This window comes from Mytilus galloprovincialis, chromosome 6 (assembly GCF_965363235.1).
Source record: "Mytilus galloprovincialis chromosome 6, xbMytGall1.hap1.1, whole genome shotgun sequence".
NCBI classification, from domain to species: domain Eukaryota; kingdom Metazoa; phylum Mollusca; class Bivalvia; order Mytilida; family Mytilidae; genus Mytilus; species Mytilus galloprovincialis.
Genome location: NC_134843.1, coordinates 27,419,282 through 27,442,548, shown reverse-complemented (window position 1 = coordinate 27,442,548; position 23,267 = coordinate 27,419,282). Strand labels below are relative to the sequence as shown.

At 33.4% G+C, this 23,267-nt stretch overlaps 1 protein-coding gene and 1 long non-coding RNA gene across 4 annotated transcripts in view; both read right to left on the bottom strand.

Moving 5' to 3' along the window:
- LOC143079297 (uncharacterized) overlaps positions 1 to 23,267 on the bottom strand; it is a 73,351-nt gene that overhangs the window by 45,900 nt on the left and 4,184 nt on the right. Inside the window, exons 2-4 of one of the 3 annotated variants that reach the window (XM_076254555.1) lie at positions 19,712 to 19,821; positions 3,709 to 3,768; positions 2,644 to 2,944 (exon numbers count right to left, since the gene is read on the bottom strand). In XM_076254555.1, coding sequence (XP_076110670.1) covers positions 2,644 to 2,944; positions 3,709 to 3,732 — 325 coding nt within the window. In that variant the 5' untranslated portion in view covers positions 3,733 to 3,768; positions 19,712 to 19,821. Of the gene's footprint in view, positions 1 to 2,643; positions 2,945 to 3,708; positions 3,769 to 19,711; positions 19,836 to 23,267 lie in introns of those variants that run through there. The other 2 variants (XM_076254557.1, XM_076254556.1) reach the window with 2 other exon arrangements.
- LOC143079296 (uncharacterized) lies at positions 8,217 to 10,696 on the bottom strand. The gene is made up of 3 exons (XR_012979371.1): positions 10,045 to 10,696; positions 9,267 to 9,384; positions 8,217 to 8,749 (listed from the first exon to the last, which is right to left on the bottom strand). It is a non-coding gene; the product is annotated as an uncharacterized LOC143079296 (long non-coding RNA).

The following is a 23,267-nucleotide window of genomic DNA, read 5'->3' as shown; positions in this document are numbered from 1 at the left end:
TGGAGAATTTCAGCAAAAGTATCATAAGTCATATATAGGTTATTTGGGACAGGAAAATGCTTTTTTTTTTATCCCTCCTCCTTTATTTCAAAAATTCCCAATTTTTGGTTTTCTATCAATTTCAATATTAACATAGTTTTCATTTAGTATGTTATGAACATTTAAGTAAGGAGCCTGTAATTCAGTGGTTGTCGTTTGTGTAAGGAGCCTGTAATTCAGTGGTTGTCGTTTGTTTATGTGTTACATATTTTTTTTTCGTTCACTTTTTGTACATAAATAAGGCCGATAGTTTTCTAGTTTGAATTGTTTTACATTGTCAGATCGGGGCCTTTTGAAGCTGAGTATGCGGTATGGGCTTTGCTCGTTGTTGAAGGTCGTACGGTGACCTGTAGTTGTTAATTTCTGTGTCATACTGGTCTCTTGTGGAGAGTTGTCTCAACATGGCAATCAACAAATGGAAGTTTTTAACGACCTTGACTGGCTATACAGCCCTTGCACGGTCGGTATGGCAATCATACCACATCTTCTTTTTTTTTGTAATCAATGAATTTTGTAAAAGATTTAATGACTGGAGAATTTCAGAAAAGGTATCAAAAGTTCACATGAATATTTTTAGCGCTTATCTGTATATTATGAACATTCATTACTATATATTCATACTGGTCTCTTGTGGAGAGTTGTCTCAACATGGCAATCATACCACATCTTCTTTTTTTTTGTAATCAATGAATTTTGTAAAAGATTTAATGACTGGAGAATTTCAGAAAAGGTATCAAAAGTTCACATGAATATTTTTAGCGCTTATCTGTATATTATGAACATTCATTACTATATATTCATACTGGTCTCTTGTGGAGAGTTGTCTCAACATGGCAATCATACCACATCTTCTTTTTTTTTGTAATCAATGAATTTTGTAAAAGATTTAATGACTGGAGAATTTCAGAAAAGGTATCAAAAGTTCACATGAATATTTTTAGCGCTTATCTGTATATTATGAACATTCATTACTATATATTCATACTGGTCTCTTGTGGAGAGTTGTCTCAACATGGCAATCATACCACATCTTCTTTTTTTTTTGTAATCAATGAATTTTGTAAAAGATTTAATGACTGGAGAATTTCAGAAAAGGTATCAAAAGTTCACATGAATATTTTTAGCGCTTATCTGTATATTATGAACATTCATTACTATATAAATATAGTGTATTTACTTTCAATTCTAAGTTTACTAATCGATCCATGGTGGTCATTGATATAGTATACAGACCCTCTCTATTTAATAAACTCTGTGACCGCCGTGGATAGTAAACTTGAAAATGATAGCAGATAGAATTCTGAAAATACACTTTATTCTTTGTATATGCATGTTCAAAGTATACAGAAAAACGCAAACCGGAAGTCTAATCTGACTTAAAATTTTGTCCAATGACGGGACAATATCCGGATGCCTTTTTCTCGTTTTTCTCCCAAAATAACTCAATCTGAATAATCATATGAATGGATGACAAATGCGACTATGCACTGTACCTATAGGACACAGAGGCGTGTTGATTAATTTATTGTGGAAAGGAGAGAAGCGACACCAAAAATGAGGTCTTCTCGTTTAATAGTATAGATATATATTTATGGTGTACTAATATTGTGGGTCTATATCAATGGTGATGTCAGTTTATTTATATACTAAAGATCTCAAAAACGAGGTTTTTTTTCTCAGTTGCATTGAATGCATACTGGAAAGCTATATAGTAAATATAATTTATATGAGACACAAATTCATATAAAATTAGATGTTGATACATGACATGCATATGAAGGAAATATTTTTAATGATTTTATTACCTTTTCAATTTCGGAATCAAGGGGCAGCAACATAACGGCCTTATCGTTTCCTCTCCTATAGCTATATCATGTGCAGAACAGTCACATTGTAATATTTAGAATCTTTATTTTTTTTTAAGATTTGAATTAAAAAATATCAAGGAAATATGAAGCACTTTAATAAAATCTTTTCTACTATATATAAAAAAAAAGATGTGGTATGATTGCCAATGAGACAAAGTTCTGTCCACAAGAGAACTATAGTCCTAGTTACTAACCTGAATCATCCATTGTATTATTTGATATTGCTCTGTCTTTCTCGATGTTCCGAACATCAGATGACTTCTTTTCGTTCGAGTCAATTAATTAAATGATCTGGTCTGTTTTACATACTTCTTATTTTAATAATCGTAGTCGGAATTATTCTATACACATGCACTTGAACATGTTAACCAAAACAAAAACTTTAAAATTTAAAAAAAAGTTTGACCGTTTCATCCTACGTACTAGGACTTTGTGGTAATTAGATATCTATGGTTAATATCAAATTTTAATTTGTTTGCGAATTTTCCCTTGAAGACGATTCCCAGTATTGTTCTTAGGTAATATAAAAAAGAAGATGTGGTATGATTGCCAATGAGACAACTATCCACAAATGACCAAAATGACAAAGACATTAACAACTATAGGTCACCGTACGGCCTTCGACAATGAGCATATTTTTTTTATTTTTTAAGATAATAATTTAAAAATTAACACAGAAAATATTAAACACTTGCACAACTTGATAACTCATTCGACTATAGTCCAAGATACTAACCTGGATCGTCAACTGTGTTCTTAGTATCATTGTTCTGTACATCAGGTGTAGTTTGTACCAATTTATCGTCGATACCATTCGTTACCGACTTACCATCTTCTCCATTCGTATTACTTGAATTAGCTATGACTTCCTCGCTGTTCCGCACAACAGATATCTTCTTTTCATTTGAGGCAATTTGGGTTGATACTGTTTTCTTGTCCTCTGCACCATTAGACACTTGTTCGTCAGTCTTCTTCTCCGCAGAAACAATTGTCTTTGCAGACTCAGATCTGTATCCTTTTAGGATTGTAGGTGTAGCCTAGTATAATATTCATATAAAGAAAATATAAACATTTATCTTTAGCGTACAGTAATATCTTATACAAATGTTAATTTTTTAATACAATATTTCTGATGTACTGTATTACTGAACTCTGTTTTTTAAAGTATTATTTCTACTTGTTTACCATGATATGTTGTCTCTTAAAATTGAGAATGGAAACTGGGAATGTTTCAAAAAGACAACAACTCGACCATAGAACAGACAATAGCAGAAGGTCACCAATTATAGGTCTTCAATGCAGCGAGAAACTCCCGCACCCGGAGGCGTCCTTCGACTGGTCCCTAGACAAATATCTATACTAGTACAGTGATAATGGACGCCATACTCAACTCCGAATTATACACAAGAACTTAGAATTGAAAATCATACAAGACTAACAAAGGCCAGAGGCTCCTGACTCGGGACAGGCGCAAAAATGCGGCTGGGTTAAACATGTTTTTTTATGATCCCACCATCCCCCTATACCTCTAGCCAATGTAGAAAAGCAAACACATAACAATACGCACAGTAAAATTCAGTTCCAGAGAAGTCTGAGTCCGATGTCAGAAGAGGTAACAAAAGAAAATAAATTATACTACATGTACTATGAAAATTTTAGTTGGTCTGTCGATAATTCTTCAAACGACTTATTCCTAAGCTCTTTTTATTAAGTAATGTAGCCAAATCAATCTCTCTCAGCATCGCTGTATGATGAAGTTACATTTTAATTCAAAGGCAAGGAAATGAAAACAAATACTTACCTTTTTACTAGAACCACTCCCCATGTTTCTGTCAGCAGTTTATCAAAAGGTTTTATGGTTCTGAAAAGAGATTTTAGATATTCACCAGAGCCTGTACTATTTGAATTCATATTTTCCGCTTAAAACATAAATAATTTAAATATTCATCTGCATTAAAAAAAAAAAAAAAAAAAAGAGGCTAATGAAACTTAAATCACATAAACAAAACAACCCTTATAGAACTGAAATGTTTGCAGCAGGTCTGCAGCAGAGTTGCTGCACGTTGCAGGAACCCTTTGAATAATGTACTAGTATGCAGAAGTTTGCAGTTATACATTTTGTAGCTGCGATCCTCCTGCAAATATCGCAGCAAGTTTGCAGAAACAATTATATTTGCAGTAAGATCTCAGGAAAAACTAGAACATAAGGGATGTTCGCAGCTACAATGTAGATTGCAGAAATCTTTGACAATTTTATATGTTTGCAAGAGCATTGCAAGAATTACATAAATTGGCTGAGCATGCCTATTGGTAACTTCCTGGAATATAAAGATTTGAAATTTGAAAATGTTGATGGTGTTTAAATCATGTTGTATAAGTGTTCCAGGGGCGTTTTAGATTAGAATATTCAAGTTAAACTTGCAAAGACATTATTTGTAAGTACAAATTCTTCGTAGAAGTGTTAACATATGAAATTCGTCCTCTCCCCCAAATCTGCACGAAGGTTTGAAAAACATTTTCGAACATGTAACAAAATTAATATACAAGTTAAATACTCTCAAGTATGTTTGGAGATTATTACTTATTATGTATTATTCAAGTTGAATTATGTGACACTTTTAATCAAATAGCTGTATATATGCATGAAATAAATTTCAAATAATTTTAAATCTAAAGGCATGCAGTTAATTCATTTGAGCACGTACTTGAACAACAAAAAAACTTTTCATAAATTTTTAAAAGGTATGAACGTTTGCCATGATAATGTTGCAAAATTAATAATAAAGTATTTTAATTAGTGTATGTTTGTGTGTAAACTAACTTTTTTCCCGAAATTGCTGTGTAATATAGATAATGAAATGTTAACACAATACGACATTAGTTAATTGTATAATGTAGTTCCTGCAAGTTTGCAGCAAACACGCAGAAGAAAAAAAAAATGAATATAAATGTTTCCAGCAGGTCTGCAGCAAACACGCAACAGGTGTTCTGCAAACACGCAGCAAGTCTGCTGCAAACAAGCAGGTGAAAGATTAATTTGCATAAAAATGTTTGGTACAGGTCTGCCGCAAACACTCATTTGCATATAAATGTTTGCATCAGGTCTGCAGCAAACACTCATTTGCATGGTAAATTGTTTTCAGCAGACCTGCAGCGTATTTGCAGCAAACATGCCGCAAATACAGACTATGTGTTCGCTGTAAGTCTGCAGACCTGCAGCAACTTTTTGCAGGAGACCATTTTTTTTAGTAAGGTAATATGCATATTGTAACACTTCTCAAAATCCGATTTATTTGTACTGGGTTGCGTTTAATATCGTAACAGCTACATAGGGCTACTAGCAGCTAGGCTAACTACACTTTCAGTAGTCAAAAATCTTACTGTGGATATATCTGTAGGTGTTACGATATTGAACGCAACCCTCACTTACATGTATGATCGTTGATATCATTGTTCATTAAATGTAACAATAACAGTTGCAATCTTTTAGAAATTTTAAAACACTTGCACTCGTTAAATTCTGATAGATGTTAAAAAAAAAAGCAAACGGGTTGACTGTGTTACGAATATGTTCTAATTAATCTACATTTTTATCGTCTTGCACCTAAACTTTTGTAAAAGTATGGCGTATAAAAATGTTGTCACGTGAGCCCGAATTAATCGCGTAAGGAGATTGTTATAATTACTCTCTGCACATCAACAAAGCCTTGCAAACACTATCTGCGTGAATCGTTAGGTGGCATGCTACGATGCAATTCATCATAAGCAACATGACAATCTTTATAAATTTTGTAAAAAAGAGGAGGAAGATAAGAAAGTAATATTCAAACTCATAAGTAAAAGACAAACAAAGATCGGAAAGCGACAAAAACATAGAAAACAGTCTTCAAAACACAACATAAAAAAAATAACGACTGAGCATTAAAAACATTATAAAAAGCTGCTGCGTGATATAAGGTGTTCCAAAAAGGTAAACAAATCCTGCTTCACATGCTTTATGATATAGACATTAATGTTTGCTTCGCATCACGGTGCGGAGCTTTTAGTTTCAGTCGAAATACTCGCCATCTTGAATAAATTACTTATTACGTCTAAATTCTGAATGGTTGCATTATAATGAGGATGAGATACAGCAACAGCTATTGGCTTAAATGAGATAATGAATTACAGACTTTTCTCGTCCAGGATAAGACATCAAATGCCGGAAAATTAACTATGTGTATTTCAGTTCCGATCAACTGTCATTAATTCATGTTCGTTTTATTATGCATACATTTCACAGATAAGTTCAATATTGAAATATCAATTATTAATACGTCGTGTTAAATTGCTTTGTTACTCTGTAATCTGCACGATTTGCTTTGCTAAACAATGTTCCTATGATCAAAGTACAGATAAAGGGTCAAATTTCAAATAAGACCACAGAGTATAAAACTTATAGAAGCTTTAAAAAATTAGATCAAGATAATTTTATTTCAGACTTAGAAAAAATTGAATTTTCTAGAATAATAGATCAAGATGATATAAATCAGGCATATTCAGATTTTGAAAAGGCTTTGGTAAATGTTTTAGACCAACATGCTCCCTTGAAAAAAAGAAAACAATGTAAACAACCAGCACCATTTATGAACCAGGAGCTACGAAAAGCAGTGTACAAAAAAAGACAACTGTACAATAGGTATAACAAACAGAAATCAGGTAATAACTGGGAACTCTATAGACAACAGAGAAATCTAGTCAATAAAATAAAGAAAAAATCCATTAAAACATACTTTTACGAACGCTGCGTAGGCGGATCAAAAACATCTGATTTCTGGCCTACTATCAAAACATTTCATTACAAACAAAGGTAGCAACTTCACAAAAAATATCCTTCTATGTGATGAAGAAACAATAATAAGTGACCAAAAGAAAGTAGCAGAACACTTCAATGATTTTATTTTTATAAATGTGGCTAAAGATTTTGGCAACAACATACCTGCTAATATTAATCATCCAAGTGTTACAAAAATACACGAAAGCAAAACTGCCACACAACAACTTGAATTTAGTGCCATCTCAAATGAATTTTTAGATAAACAACTTAAAAAATTAAACATAAAAAAGGCAACAGGAATAGATTGCAGATCAGTTAAAGTCCTAAAACTAGCTCAACCAGTAATCACAAAACCAATAACTGAATTGATAAACAAGACTATAAAATCAGCCACTTTTCCAGACAAATTAAAAGCGGCACAAGTCGTACCATTGCACAAAAAGAACAATGTACTTGATGTGGGCAACTATTAGTAGGGTGCCCAGTATCGAAAAAGACGTCTAGTTAACGAGTTTAAGTTAACGGATAACACACGGCTATATTTATATGCAAACGATTGGAAAATCATTATATTTTTTAATCATGAATGTCGTCGTATGCTCCCGTGGTCACGTTTTTCAAAATTTTGTGGTTTCTTAGGGGACCCACAGATACCTCATCATACAGACAATCTTCAACACGAAAAATAAAATTATTTCTTTCCATCAGAGACATATTGTATTATATGTCTCTGTTTCCGTGTTATTTGTTCAAATGATACTTATCATTTAGCTAAAAAATTAAATTTATCATGTAACGAAAGCTGAAAAGATTTATATAATTTAAGTATAAATACAAATGTATTTCATGATTTCAGTTAGACTATTTTTTTAGCTGAAATTTACCACATTTTGAACGAAAGAAAATTTATTGCGTGTTACTTTCACGGGATTTTTACTCTGATTACATCAATAACACATGGTTCGTACACTGTAAATAAAAGTGTTAAGAATCTGAACACTTTTTGAACGCCCTTTTGTAACACTTCTGGAACGCGTAACGGTGTTCTCAATATTAACATTGGTGTTCCAGTTTTTAACATTATGTGTGCATCTTTCGAACGCTATGTGTGTTATTTTTGAACGGATAGTGTGTACTCCTTGAACACCTAGTGTTAGAATCTGGAACGCGTAACAGTGTTCTAGATATTAACTTTCGTGTTCCAGTTTTTAACATCATGTGTGCATCTTTCGAACGCTATGTGTTATTCTTGAACGGATAGCGTGTACTTCTTGAACGCCTAGTGTTTGAATCTGGAACATGTCCTTGTGAGCAAAATTGTATGCCGTTACGCGTTCTAAGCCTTGTAACACTTCTGGAACGCTCGGACTGTGTTCCAGAAATATGTGTTAATATCCAGAACACATAGTGTATATTACTGGAACACAATTTTACATGTTCCAGAAAAAGTGTTATATTCTCTGAAACATTATTGTGGTCTTGTAAAACAAATATTTTAATTGATTAAAAACGTCTTTAATTGATTAAAAAAGGCAACATTTAAAAAAAAAAAGTACAATAAAATGTGAAATATTGAAGCAACTTTAAAATGACAAGTTAGACAAGTTAGAAATATAACATTTGTAATATGCAAAATGTGTCCAAATATTTACTCATAAACAAAATGTTCGTCATATATTTAAAATTATAAAATCAAGTGTCTTATGTTTAACACATCGTTTGCAACTTCCTAAGTCAAGAACTGTTCTGAATTTCTTTACAAAATACTGATGCCACTGACTCTTTTATCACCAAAATGTTCCATAATCCACTGTCTGCATAGCACTCAGATAGTCAATATCAAACATAAAATACCCTGTGTATATGATGCTAGTAGTCGAGTCGGTGTTCATGTAACACTGCTTCCTTGGACACTTTTAAACATGATTTGAGTCGTTTACAACTGATTTTGAGCTTCCATTTTTAGAGGATTCGTCTCCTTGGGTTATAATTATTCTTTAACCTTGTTATCCATCAACCGTAAGTTCTAAAATGTGAAATATGAAGTGTATGAGTAAACAAATTATTCATCATGTCGACATTCCTTAAGAATATTAGAAAATCTTATTTCGTTTTTGTAATTCCATTATACTTGTCAGCATTATAAGATAAGATGCATTTGCCAATGAGTGGTAATTGAGTGGTCAAATGTGCTCTCGTGTTCTATATCTTTTTTAAAAAATGATAGAAAGTGTCCAGCAAGTGCTATTATGTTTTTTAGGCAAAACTTTATCGTCAACTTAGACTTGTCACTAAATTAACTGCTAACATTTCAAGAAACTAATTACCATTTGCCTTTATTTTGAAAGATATTTAGTAATTTTTTCACTTATGATCTGTATACGGATAATTGACGGATGATATAATTGCATCAAATTTAGCTCAAATAGCTTTCTGATTAATGTAAACAAGTGAATGGTGCACATTTTATTGATAAATTTGCAATAACAACACTTGTAAGAAGTCAATGGACATGCACTCCTATTCAAAATTCTTAAACTTACATATAGTACTTTTATGGTGCAGGATAAGTAGTCATCTCTTGAACTGCAACATGTTCTCTTTATTCTCGAGGTATGTACGAACAATTACCCTTAAGTACAGTATAGTTGGGTTTGTACCCTATAAAAGTAACATAGGAATACATTACAATACATGAATGCAGTGCACAAGGGTGGACATTTGCTAAAATGAATTACTAATTACAAAGCTATTATAAATAACATATACATGAGAAATTTAAAATTAGTGTTGCAGTATGCCTTTTTTTACAAACTTCTGTCTTGACATTGCAATGTCATGACAGTTTTTGCATTTGTGAACAAATTCTTATGCATTGGTTTTATTTAATTAAAAAATGTACATCCTCAAAAGTGTAGATGATCGTTTGATCTTCTTAATGCTTTCCATACACAATGTTTGAGTCGTGTTAGGAATACATGGCGTTCGGAGAAAACGATTAGCTTGAACGCATCATGTTCGAGACCAGAACACATTTACAATAGCAACGATATCATTTAACATTTACGTATAAATTTACAGAGGTAAATTTTTTTTTTAAACATGATAATTTGAATGTAATCTTTCAAAGAACCGCTACTTTTTTAATCGAATTATGACAGCACAGTTAAGTGGAAGTGGAGGGGGCAGTTTTATGTTCGAACAAAATGTTCTTCCATTTATACTTCAGTGTGTCCTGTCCAAGTAGACATTTGTTGATTTCATGACTAAAAAAAATATTTTTTATGTTCGTCATGTGTAGATAAATATAGATAAACATACCTATTATATCAAGTTTTGTTGTTAATTTTCTTCAGTGAAGCTTCTTCAATCACGATCAAAAACCAAACTTCCGGTACATTAATACGTCACGCGCTGTTATGTACGCGGATATGTTTGGAACACATGGCGTTCAGGGAAAATGGTAAATTTGAACGCATCATGTTCGACACCAGAACGCTTTTACAAGAGCAACGTTTTCATGAGCATTTACGCATTTACATTGTTAAAAAAAATACCTTAAGAACTTAAGTCGTTTAGAAAAAGATTCATATTAAAAATCAATCATTTGCACGCTTATAAATACGCTCTTGTAAAATGTTTCATTTTTTTTTACCAAACTATAATTTGCTTATATGCCGATACAGCTAAAATACATTTATCGTCAAATCATAGTACGAATCACCCTTATTCATCGTCTGTTTGACTCTGAAATGATGAATTTTTTTTTCACTCCCCATTACAATATAAGAACATTTTTAGTGTTCAATTTAGAACACTTGTCTTGAATATGTGCGTTAAAAGACTGAACACAATGTGTTATATTCTTTAACGCTGGCGTTCAATGTGGAACACTAATGTTAATAACTGAACATATTGTGTTTAAAATTGGAACGCGTCCAGACGCGTCAGGCGTCTGCAATATTTGCAGTGTATGTGTGCCAAATATCTTTCGTGTAATTTAAATCGGTGAGAAGAAAATAGCAATTTAAAACACAAATTTAGAGATAATTCTGCCTTGTTTCAAACACGCCTTTTCTCGTGCCGTTAATCGTTTTGTAGCTTACACTACATTTTTGTACCAGGTCATTAACTAGGACAATTGTCACTAACTTTATTTCTTTTTTTTGCTTGTTGTATGGTCAAATTGTATATTTGGAATAGTCCAGTTAGTTTGAAGATCGTTGTTTTTTAATTGGAAATATTTTTTGTTGGTTTTTATAAATTTAATTGTTATTTTTTTATTGATAGTTTTGTTATAATTGTAATATACAAATCATATCCTTCGGTCACGTTTCAGACCCGGAATATGGCACACATTTACAGTCCTGTTAAAATATGCCCATCAAGCCCGAAACGAAGTAGGCATGAGATACAATAAGTGTGTTGTCATGGTTCTTCTACTGAATCGAGGAATAAGCACAAACAAAAGCTTTATCAAGGCAAAGGGAGCACGGAAAGATTTGAGTTTATTGCATGATGCTTCAGACTTAGACCATCTTCGTACTGATGATTACAAAATGTTGTAGCATCATTCTTGCTACAATTCAGGACAATCTCCGTGAAACATTTGATGAAATTTTAATAACTTATGTTTATCACAGATTTGTTTGAAATGTACACATGGCCTGGGCCGTGATATTCGAATTTTATAAAATTAACGAACATCACGGCCCAGGCCATGTGTACATTTACAACAAATCTATGGCTTTTATGAATTATTTCAATTCTAATAGGACAATGTTCATTCAAATACTGAAGCGAGGATGGGTATGCCGTGTGTGTACATGTAGCTGTTCTTTTTTACTCCTTGTTAGATAAAGCTCAAATATTCTCAGAAATCTTTAGCTTGCATTGATTATTTCGTTAATAACCGCTAGAAAAAATGTGTTTAATTCTCAAAACCAATATTTGCGATTTTTAATTCACATGTTTTCTCGTAAGCTACCGTTAAAACCAAAATTGACATTTCGTAACGAAGGAGCTGCCATGTTGACTCGCTGAAATCAGCTAAAATGCAATAAAGTAGAAGATAAAACCAGTGGCGTAGCAAGGTTATTTTTACGTGTACACCCAAAACTTGGCGAAGTCCGAGGACCCCAAACTATTCCATGTTAAACAATTGCTGGTAGTGGATTAAAGCTAGGGAGCGAATCCCCCGGAAGCTAACAAGCTATCGAGAATGGATACCATTCATGTCATTAAAAACTCATCAGTAGCAATTAACATACTTTAGAAAATGTTTATGTTTCAGAAAAAGGGAGAAGGTTTGGTACCATTAAAACGTTTAATCCTGCTGCAAATGTTTGCACCTGTCCTAAGTCAGGAATCTGATGTACAGTAGTTGTCGTTTGTTTAAGTAATTTATACGTGTTTCTCGTTTCTCGTTTTTTATATAGATTAGACCATTGGGTTTCCCGTTTGAATGGTTTTACACTAGTAATTTTGGGACCCTTTATAGCTTTTTGTTCGGTGTGAACCAAGGCTCCGTGTTGAAGGCCGTACATTGACCTATAATGGTTTACTTTTATAGAATCTAAATGGTTCATTTGTTATGTTAAATTATTCAGTTTGCTAATTTAAAATATAATGGTCATTGGATTCAGAGAATGTCAAAATCAGTGACTTTAAAATATGTTTAAAAAGAGCCGTGCGGGTAAAGCACTTAACCAACAAAAACACCTTTCTATGTCCAAATTTCGTAAATGTACATGTAATAATTAATCTTCAAATGTTCAGATGCAATATTGGATATCGTAAAGGGTTCTGTGGAACCCTGGTTATTGTCTGGTATTTCCCCTAAAAAAGTGATTCCATTTATCAATCCATTACAGGATTTCAAGAAATCATACATTTTCTTTTGATATTTTTTCTTGATTTGTAATATCAAATATTAGTTTAGGTCCAGGTTCCATGACAATCTATGAAGGTTGATGCATTTGTAATTTATAAAAAGCCATACAGTCTATCAGTATGAAAAATGAATCATCAAATTTACTTTCAAAACTTTGCTTCAGACATTTGTTAGACAAAAATTGTAAATAATGCTTGGATTCTGCTGAAGTTTCATTTATTCGATTAAGTTTTGACAAAGAAATTGTTGTGTTAACTCCAGACTACAACTTTTAGTACCTGTTAATTTTGTCCATAAAACCCATGGAAAACTAACTTCAATGTTATGCTCTCAGTCAGTTTACTCTTTTGACCATGAACAGTTTCTTTTCAAATTCCGTAAAATTTCACAAAGATTTGGCAAAGTTTTTGTTATTTAAAAAAAAGTTGATCATTATACTGAGCCTAGATATTAACGCCGCCGACGAAATTTAGGATCGCTATGTTTCGCTTTGATGTCATAAATATGTCACAGGCTCAACAAAACTGTAAACTACAAAACGAATCTAAGCAGATAATGATTTGCTTTTAACAAAAGGGAAGTACGTATAAAACTCACAGTCGATTCAGACCTTACAGAAAATGAACAAATATATGATATGATAACATTTGACTGAAAAGTAAATCTCGTCAATTTGATCACCAATTACAAGCCAATGAAGAAAGAATTATAAAGCTGATGTGCTTCTAACAAGTCATTTTTATTTTCCTTAGATTAAAATATTTTATTATCAAAAATCAAGTGTACGCCCGGGCGTTTTGACGTAAACGTAGCTACGCGCCTGCTGATTATCTTTCTGTGTTAGTTCCAAATCAAAGACTAGATCTACACGACCACATGAATGAATTCTTAACTTGTTTACTTTTTTTTCTATTTCTCTCCGCTTCGTTAGTACCCAATTTCCGGTGGCGAAGATACACAGTGCAGTTCATCAAATCTCGTATCTAACTAGTCAATAACGCAAAATCACGATCGATATTGCACATGCGCATTGTTTCCCTTAACTTGAGTGTCACCCTTGTTCTGAATCGCTGATCTTGTTACGGTCATCTCGATTATGATTTACGGTCATCTTAGCGATTTTTTCAAATCCAATTTCCTGTTTCATTCACATTTTTCGGGAGGAATTTGTGATTTCCATGTGAATCTTTTATTAAATTACATCGTACCAATGTATGCTTTGTAAAGAAAATGATATAGAAACCCTTTAACAGGCAATACATAAACTGACATAATGTTTCATCCGGTATCTTGAATGTTACCCCAGTGATTATTCAGACTCTAAACTGACTAGTTTTTCTTTATCTTGATATCATAAAGCCATTTTTGCATTTAACTAAGGTCAAAGTCAAGTAACTTTTTATAACGGATTAGTAATCCGTGAAAACGGATAAAAAAAATATATGACACGTCCCTTCCCTAGCTCCGTAGAAAATGAAGTCAATACGATTTCAATGTTTTGTACAATATCTATTTAAGGTCCGTCATAACCATTTAGCAGACTGACCATATTTACACTTAGTCTTTAAAGTTCACTCTGAGTTTAAATACACCTGTGCATCTCAGTGGAAAAGTTTGTTTAGCATGACTGGACCTTGTTATACAAAATTTAAATGTTTATGTCATGTGTAGTTCTATAATTTGACTTGTGTTAACGAAGTCAGTAGAATAGAAAACCTCGAGAAGCTGATCTTAAAAACGTGCACCCTCAAAACTGGGAAAAGGTAAGCGATATACATTTATGAAATACTTTTATAGCAAATAAGAAATTCTAGTATTCAATTTTTAAATACTGAAAGGCTTATTTCAATTTGAAGTGCCTGGTTTGTTACGTAATTTTTAGTTTCTAGCGAAATTCTCTAAGGAAACGACCATTTAGCTTCAATGGGGGAGGGGGTGTAATAGTTTTTCCATAAAAAAATACTCTGATCCTCAATTGGATGAAAAAATAATAGTGTAGTCAAGAACATGAAAAAAAAAATACTCCGAACCTCGAACCCAGATTTTCCCCATACCTTATAGCCTTAAATTTTGAAAAATTGAAAAACTAAAAAAAAGTTGCGCGAAAACAATGTTCTGACTCATCAAAAGTTTTTCGTGACACATGTTTCTAATAAACTTGTATTGTTCAGTGTTGATGGTCTATTGTTTTTATCGTCTTAGTGTTGATTTTCATTGAAAAATCTATTAATTTTGTTGTAAACTTGAATTTTCTTATACTGAAGCTCCTTGTGTTTATAAAAAAACTACATTAAATTATGAAAATATCTGAAATAAGATCTACGGTGACGGATTTAAAAAAGGTTGTGTGGTTTGGTAATGTACAGGCATTGTGCGATATATATATTTTAAGAAGATATGATGCTACTGGACACAGAAAAATATATCGTTGTTCATAAAGAATTATACTTTTAAAATATTAAAGACCACAACACTGGCTCTCTTTTTCATAGATAAATCTAGATAGTTGACATGGGTTAAATCAAAGTGAGACCACCAATCTCCCGGTTTCAAATAATTAAAAAATTAACCGGCAACAATGTAACTAATCGCACATAAAGTAAAACATAGGCAAAAAATACAAATTATCAATGGTCAGGTTTTTTTTCTCCTGTTCTTCGTCCTGATAGTCGCTGTAAGGGTCTTCGACCATTAAATAATCATAAGTATCACAAAACAATGTCAAGGTGGTCCCTTGTGTCGACTAGAGCAGTACTTAAAAGTATAATACTGCACTGTCACTATATTTAAATTCAGTCACAAAAAAATGACCAAATTTGAACACAATACAAGATAAGAACAGACAGATGCAGTATTGATGATTATGAGAATTAGTATTTTTGTTTTATCCTACATATCGGTCTTTTGATGTTGTCCCTTAAACCTAAAAGTCTTAAATTACAATGAATCAATATATTTTGCTTTGAGACCAGAATACTATCGAAAAAAATAGCTAAAAATGTTTCCGTTTCAGAGTAAGAAGGAGTCCGGGAAATGCCGCTCAGAATGCACGATTTTGCGTAATATGTTCATAGCCCTCACCGGTTTTGTTTTTTTTGCCTCACAATTATAAAGAGGCTAGTCGCGGCCCTGGGGAGCTTCTCAAACTTCTTGCAGTCTAACTTATCTTCACACCTTCTGCAGAAATGGAAAAATTGAAAAGCAAAATCCAGAAAACATAAAATGCATCTAAAAAAAAATTTCTAATTTCTGACATGTTTTATAACATCATGTTCTTGGTGTATAGGTTTGTCTGTACTAAGAGAAAAAGTGTGGTGTAAATACGAGCCTATATTAGACAAAAAGGTTATGTCACTTTAAATAGTAGCCCGTCTGAGAAATAATATCCACAATTTGATATCGAGTTATTTTCATATATAAACAATGTGGACAGTATTTAAATATTATCGTTTCGATCACTCAATGTCCAGTGTATGTAAAGTGCGGATCCTAAAATACCATTTTCACTGTATTTGCCATGCATTTCTGATATAGAATGGTAAATAAACAGACGAAAAAGTTATGATTTTAGAAGAAAACTACAATCTAATATTAAAAACATTTAAGAAATACTTGATGCAAGCTATACTTTATTGTAGTTTTACCATTGGTAGGCATTATATACGTAATTATTTTTGCCCGAGCGATAGTGAGGGCTAAAATGACACGAGTATAATGAATAAGGCCGTTAGTTTTCTCGTTTGAATTGTTTTACATTGTCTTATCGGGGCCTTTTATAGCCGACTATGCGGTATGGGCTTTGCTCGTTGTTGAAGGCCGTACGGTGACCTATAGTTGTTAATGTTTGTGTCATTTTGGTCTTTTGTGGATAGTTGTGTCATTGGCAATCATACCACATCTTCCTTTTTAACCGGATTTTTGTGACAAAAATGTCGGTTATTGATTTGGGGATGTACGGCGGGCGGCCGGGCGGGCGGTCGGGCTGTCGGGCGGGCGGGCGGGCGGGCGGCAATCAAATGTTGTCCGTGCATTAACTCATGAACCGTTCAACCAAAGCTTTCAAAATTTTAATATGTTATTACTGACAACTATACGAAGGTCATGACAAGTTCAATAATGGCGATTTTGACTTTTACCGTTCAGGAGTTATGGTTCTTGAAAGATTGAAAAATGGAGTTGTCCGTGCATTTACGCATGAACTGTTCTACCAAAGTTTCCCAAATTTTAATATGTTGTTACTAATGAAAGAATGGAGGTCAAGTTCAATAATGACGAATTTGACTTTTACCGTTCAGGAGTTATGGTTCTTGAAAGATTGAAAAATGGAGTTTCCAGTCGTGTCCGTGCATTTATGCATGAACTGTTCTACCAAAGCTTCCGAAATTTTAATATGCTGTTACTGATGACAAAATGGAGGTCAAGTTCAATAATGACGATTTTGACTTTTACCGTTCAGGAGTTATGGTTCTTGAAAGATTGAAAAATGGTTTTTCCCGTCGTGTCCGTGCATTTTCTCATGAACCATTCAACCAAAGCTTTTGAAATTTTAATATGTTGTTACTGATGACAAAATAGAGGTCAAGTTCAATAATGACGATTTTGACTTTTACCGTTCAGGAGTTATGGTTCTTGAAAGATCGTAAAATGGCGTTTCCATTCAGGTTCTTGCATTTACTCATGAACCATTCAATCTAAGCTTTTCAAATTTTAATATGTTGATACTGATGACAAAATGGAGGTCAAATTTGATATTGACGATTTTCACTTTCACCATTCATCAGTAATGGTTCTTGTGATATAGCCAGGACACAAATAAATGTTAATAAATCCGGTTTGCTGTCGTTGTGACAGCCTCTTGTTATAAGACTACAATAAAGTATAGCTTGCATCAGTTATGTCGATTCTGATTAGGAAAAATCAATATAAAAACGAAAAACGGTATACATCTATGAAATACACTAATAAACGAAAACCACTGAACAACGGGCTTCTGGCTAAGGACAGGGGCATAGAAATGCAGCGGGTTTAAACACTGGTTTGTTGGCGCCAAACCTCCCCCCCCCCCCCTAACCTGGGACAATGGAGTAACGGAACTATACAAGAACAAACTACGAGAAAAAATAAAAAACCAACAACTACTAAATCACAGGACTTGGGTCAGCACATTTACGGTGAAACGTGGTTTTATGTCAGCATATTGTGATATGATGAATTAATTTCCACCATTTTAATCATGTTTGTATACTAGTATATCATTTTTAAATTCATGTTATTTTTCTACGGTTTTAGTATAAACTGGTATAAAATGGACTGGAAAGATTGCTGGGAAAAGGGCAATATGCCCTGGCATATAGAAGCTGTACATCCAAAATTTCTATTACATGTAGACAAGATAACGGAAAAGAAGAATAACGCTAAAATATTGTTTCCTTTATGTGGCAAGGCTGTTGAAATGTTTTATCTATCAAAGAAGGGCCACACTATCGTAGGAGTTGAATACATTGAAATAGCTGTCAAGCAGTTCTTTGATGAAAATAAGCTTTCATATGAAACAAAACCTGTACCGGAAATAGATGGCGATGTGTATGAAAACGAGGCAAACAATATAAAGATTTATTGTGGAGATTACTTCAAATTTAGTCAAACTTTAGAAACCAATTTTGATGGTGTTTGGGACCGTGGAGGTCTGGAAGCTGTACTTATCGACCAGCGAGGGAAATATACAGACGTGATGAAATCTGTCATGAAACGAGGAGCTCCATGTGTTACAGAAGTCCCCGACCGACCGGTAGGAGAAGGACCGCCATTTAATCTAACTGCCGATGAGATAACCCGTCTCTACGACTTAAAAACACCTCCAGAAAAAGTTGATTACGATCCAGCTAGCGAAAGTCTCAAATCAATGAATGTAGATGGAATGATTTATTATTATTACAAAATAAATTCATGATATGATCATATTTTAGAATTTTTAAGAATCTATCTCAAATTGTTTTGAATATATCACAAATAGGGCAAAATCAAAATGTTTAAGCATGTACATCTTTTTTTATTTTCTTCAAATGCTAGACAATGGTAAACATTTCTTCCAGGGAGTAAGTTTGCTTCAAAATCCCTACATTTGTAAATTTAGTATTCATATAGTTTACATATCTCGTATATACTTCATAATAGTTTTTGCTCAATCTGTTCAAATCAATAACTCTTTTGTTTTGCTTAACATATAGCTGCTTTCCCACTTTTCTATTTAAAACAACAAATAATGGGTGTTATATGTACTGGATGGTTTGAATCACTAATGTTATAGACAACAGGTTTATAATAATTGTACTGAATCTTATTTAAGATAAATTCTATGTGGTGTACCATAAGGGAATATTTTAGGACCACTATTATCCATCATTGTATTATATAAATGTTAATGGCATATTATCAGTCATTTGGTTAAAAACTGTAAAAATATTGTTATATGCAGACGATAATACCACACTATACTCGGATATGATCCCGGAAGTTATATCTCAGACACTTGGTGAGGAACAAGCAGTAAATGGCTGATCGGTAAAAAGGTATTGCTTCATTTGGGGAACATAGAAATTATTCTGTTTAGGTTTAAACGTAAATGTCAAAAAACTTGAATATCTTAAGATTTTTTTTTCCATATCCTGAAATGGACTGATAAATGCGTCCTCTTTTACTTGGGAAGTAATCCCAGGCGAGAACGAGTGTTTCAATCTTTACGAATTTTCATAATACACCTGAACGTCCATACCAATTAATTATTTCAGGTACATTTTAAAACGAAATATGCACAAGGTCGTGTGATTGCTTTAACCCTAAGGCTCCTTTTGAACACATTTAAATAAACGGTAAATAAACTTGTTGGACATTTTCTTGTATCTCTTGTTGATGACTTGAATTAAATTGAACTGAATATATGTTTATTTCAATTTTGTTCTGTTATTATACCACTTCTGTCAAGCTGTATATTATGTATATCTGCCTCTTGTAAATATAATTTCATACGGTTGAACGTAGTGAATTAGAGTGAAATTATTTTCTCTTGTCTTTTCATGATGTATATAGGTGTCGTACCTATCGTGTGGTCAGTTTTCCGCCGAAACGGGGGTTTCGGTCATTCAGCACGACAGCACCAAAGCGATCGGTCCTCTTTTAAATACTTGTAAATTAATTGTTGGTAATGGCTGAAAATGAGGAGTTAGATGTTCATGACCGTGAGGTTTCACTTAGTAATGTGATACAAGCTGTAATCAAAGTGCTGGATAGCACATTGGAAAGTTTGCTACGATAGATTGTAATATTTCAAATAGATTGTAAATGTGAAGATTGCATGGTTTACTTTTTTTCCTACTTAAAAAAGAAAGAAAAACTTAATCAGGAAATAATTGTAACAGGATGCTGCTACGAAGTCTCCCAAACAAAGCTCTCAAAATTAGTCATTCCCACGATCGCCTGACATTAAGCAAAGTCCAATACAAATTGGTCTGGTCGATTAAAGTGATATGCACAAGTGACGTCTAGGTATTACACCTGTATGTCATTCAAATTTTCTTGAAATCATGTACAGTAATATTCATGATTTAGGTGTGGGGATCTAGACAGTTTACAAGTTCTCAAACAGGCAGGAGGTAGGGGTAAGAGTGACCCTAGGGAACTAGCCTTTTATTTCATCTGATTTGTTTTATTATTCCGTACAAGAATATATGTTATTTCAGTGTGGGGATTTCGACAGTTTTAAAGTTTTCGAAAAGAAGGGGTGGATCTTGACTGTTTACAAGTTCTCAAAACAAGATGGGGTGGTGTTACACCGAGGAACTCATTTTATTCGTTTTATTGTCCAATACAAGAATATTTATGGTTAAGGATTGGGGATCTCAACCGTTTACAAGTTCTCAAACATGAGGGGTTGGGGATGATCCAGAGGGACTCCCACTATATTTCACTTGTTTTGTTGCCTCATAAAAGAACATATTTGGTTTAGGGTTGGGGATCTCGATCGTTTACAAGTTTTCTAAAAGAAGGGGGTAGGAATCACCCCTGTGGACTTCTTCTATATTTCATTTGATTTATTTTATTGTCCCATACAAAAATATATATGGCTTGTGGGTGGGGATTTCAACCGTTTACTAGTTCTCAAACAACAAGGGGGTGGGAGTGACCCCTGGGGACTCGTCTTCTTTTGCATTTGATTTGTTTTAGTGTCCAGTACAAGAATATATATGGTTAAGGGGTGTGGATCTTGACCATTTCCAAGTTGTCAAACAACAGGGGGTAAGGCTGACCCAAAGGGACTCCCACTTTATTTCATTTGATTTGTTTTGTTGACCCATACAAAAATATATATGGTTTAGGGGTGGGGATCTCGATCGTTTCCAAGTTCTCAAACACGAGGGGTGGGGCTGACCCAAAGGGACTCCCACTTTATTTTATATTATTTGTTTTGTTGCCCCATACAAAAGTATATATGGTTTATGGGTGGGGATCTCGACCATTTTCAAGTTCACAAACATGAGGTGGTGGGGTCTGACCCAAACGGACACCTACTTTATTTCATTTGATTTGGTTTGTTGCCATATACAAAAAGTATATATGGTTTAGGGGTGGGGATCTCAACCGTTTACAAGTTTTCAAGAAGAAAGGGGTGGGGTGACTGACCCCTCTAGAGTTCCTATATATTTCATTTGATTTATTTCATTGTCCCATACAATAATATATATGGTATATGGGTGGGGATCTCAACTGTTAACAAGTTCTCAAACAACCAGGGGGTGAGAGTAACCCAGAGGACTCGCCTTTTATTTCATTTGATGTGTTTATTGTAACGTATAAGAATATATATGTTTTAGGGGTGGGGATCTGACTGTTTTTAAGTTCTCAAACATGAGGGGTTGGGTGGGGTGTCACCATGGACTCAACCTAAATCTAATTAATTTGATTTGTTTTATGGTCCTGTGATCATTATTGAAAACCATGTGTGTCTGTCACTTACTGTTTTCAAGTTAAAAAAAATATTATTGTTATTGAAAATTAAAAAAGAAATCCCATAGGGTTCTATAGTAAATTCCTCCCTTCTGTTGGCCCCTCAAAATACAACTAAATAGACCCCAAGAAAAATAATAAGAACTGAGCAAAAACTTTGTTTAGGAGTCTTAATAGCAATTAGTATAATTGCGAATTTTGTTATAGTCCGATTTCTAATGCCGAATATGTAAAAGGCCGAGTTTATTATAGTCCGAGTTTGTTGTGGGCCGAGATGAGATGAGATACCATGATACTTCCGATACTCTCGGGCTTTTACCTATTGCATAAACATTTGTAAAAATCGTAGTAAGCGACGAAAAATGTTCATTCATGAAATATTTTAAACACGGTATTAATTTTCTTTTCAACCGGAGGAAGGTAGAAAACCTTTGAAACCGGGATTATAGTACTCCCGTTTGGCGGCACACATGTCTGGAGAATACCGATAAAATCACGTGAACTTGCTGTCTCGTGTGTGTATTGATTTCACTTTCCGCGTAGCGCAGATCCGTGAAGTAGTGTTTGTTCGTCATTTTCAAATGAAGTTGAATTATTTGATTTATCGATGAAAATTCAGTACATTTTAGTTCAAGCTGTATGCTATTAAAATAGAAGAGCTCAAAATTTCAAAAGCATCTTTCTATTATTAGTTTTAAACACCAGTACTACATTATCTAGAAGTAGGACACACTTCCTAAAGTAAGATAGTCTGTCTCTTTTACGGTTAGAGGCCGATGCCTTAAGGGCATACGATACAGTTACAGGGGAGGTAATGACGTTGCTAACGTAAATTGTTATTTTCGCGACGTCAAACTATGACATATCGGGAAAAGATGCGTTTTTCGACTGATTTTTATCATTCAAACTGATTTAATCTGAAAACGAGCGCATGGACCCCTATTTTTTATAACAGCAATTTGTTTCATTTTGCAAGGAGATTATGTGACCCAAATTTTATAAAACTGTAAATAGCGCAATTTTTTTAATTTTGATAAACATGCAGCAAAAAATGACGTTTTTTCCTCTATTCATAAATATTTGATAAATATAGAGTTATTTCGGAATAAAAATTACATAATTTTCAATGATACTTATAAAATACAGAAATTACCGATTATTTAACAAAAAACAATTTGTGTTTATCTTTTAAAGCACAAAAGTTACGTCGTTCTTTCGAAAAAGAAAATACGGACACAAATCTGAATTTTGAGCAAATATACAAAATTTCGACCTCATTTTACTCAAAAAGTAGCACATGAAGGTATATTTTTTATGACATATTTGATTTAATCAGGTAAAAAATAGCCTATATGCTATTTTCATCAACTTGTAAATACAGGTTCAAAACTGTATCGTATGCCCTTAAAGACCAAACAGCCTATTGTTTATGCGCATCAACTAACGCATCTTGGTAGTGACATAAAAGCTCTATGACGTTGTTTCTAGCAATGCAAAAACGTCAAATTATAACGTCTTATTTCGCGTTTTTCACGAATTCCAACATGGTGTACGCTTTTAAAAAATACGTCTCCCAAGAAAAGAGGAATTAAGCGTTGCGCTGATATCTTGTGGAAACACAAATGAACACAAAAGATACTACACTATATTT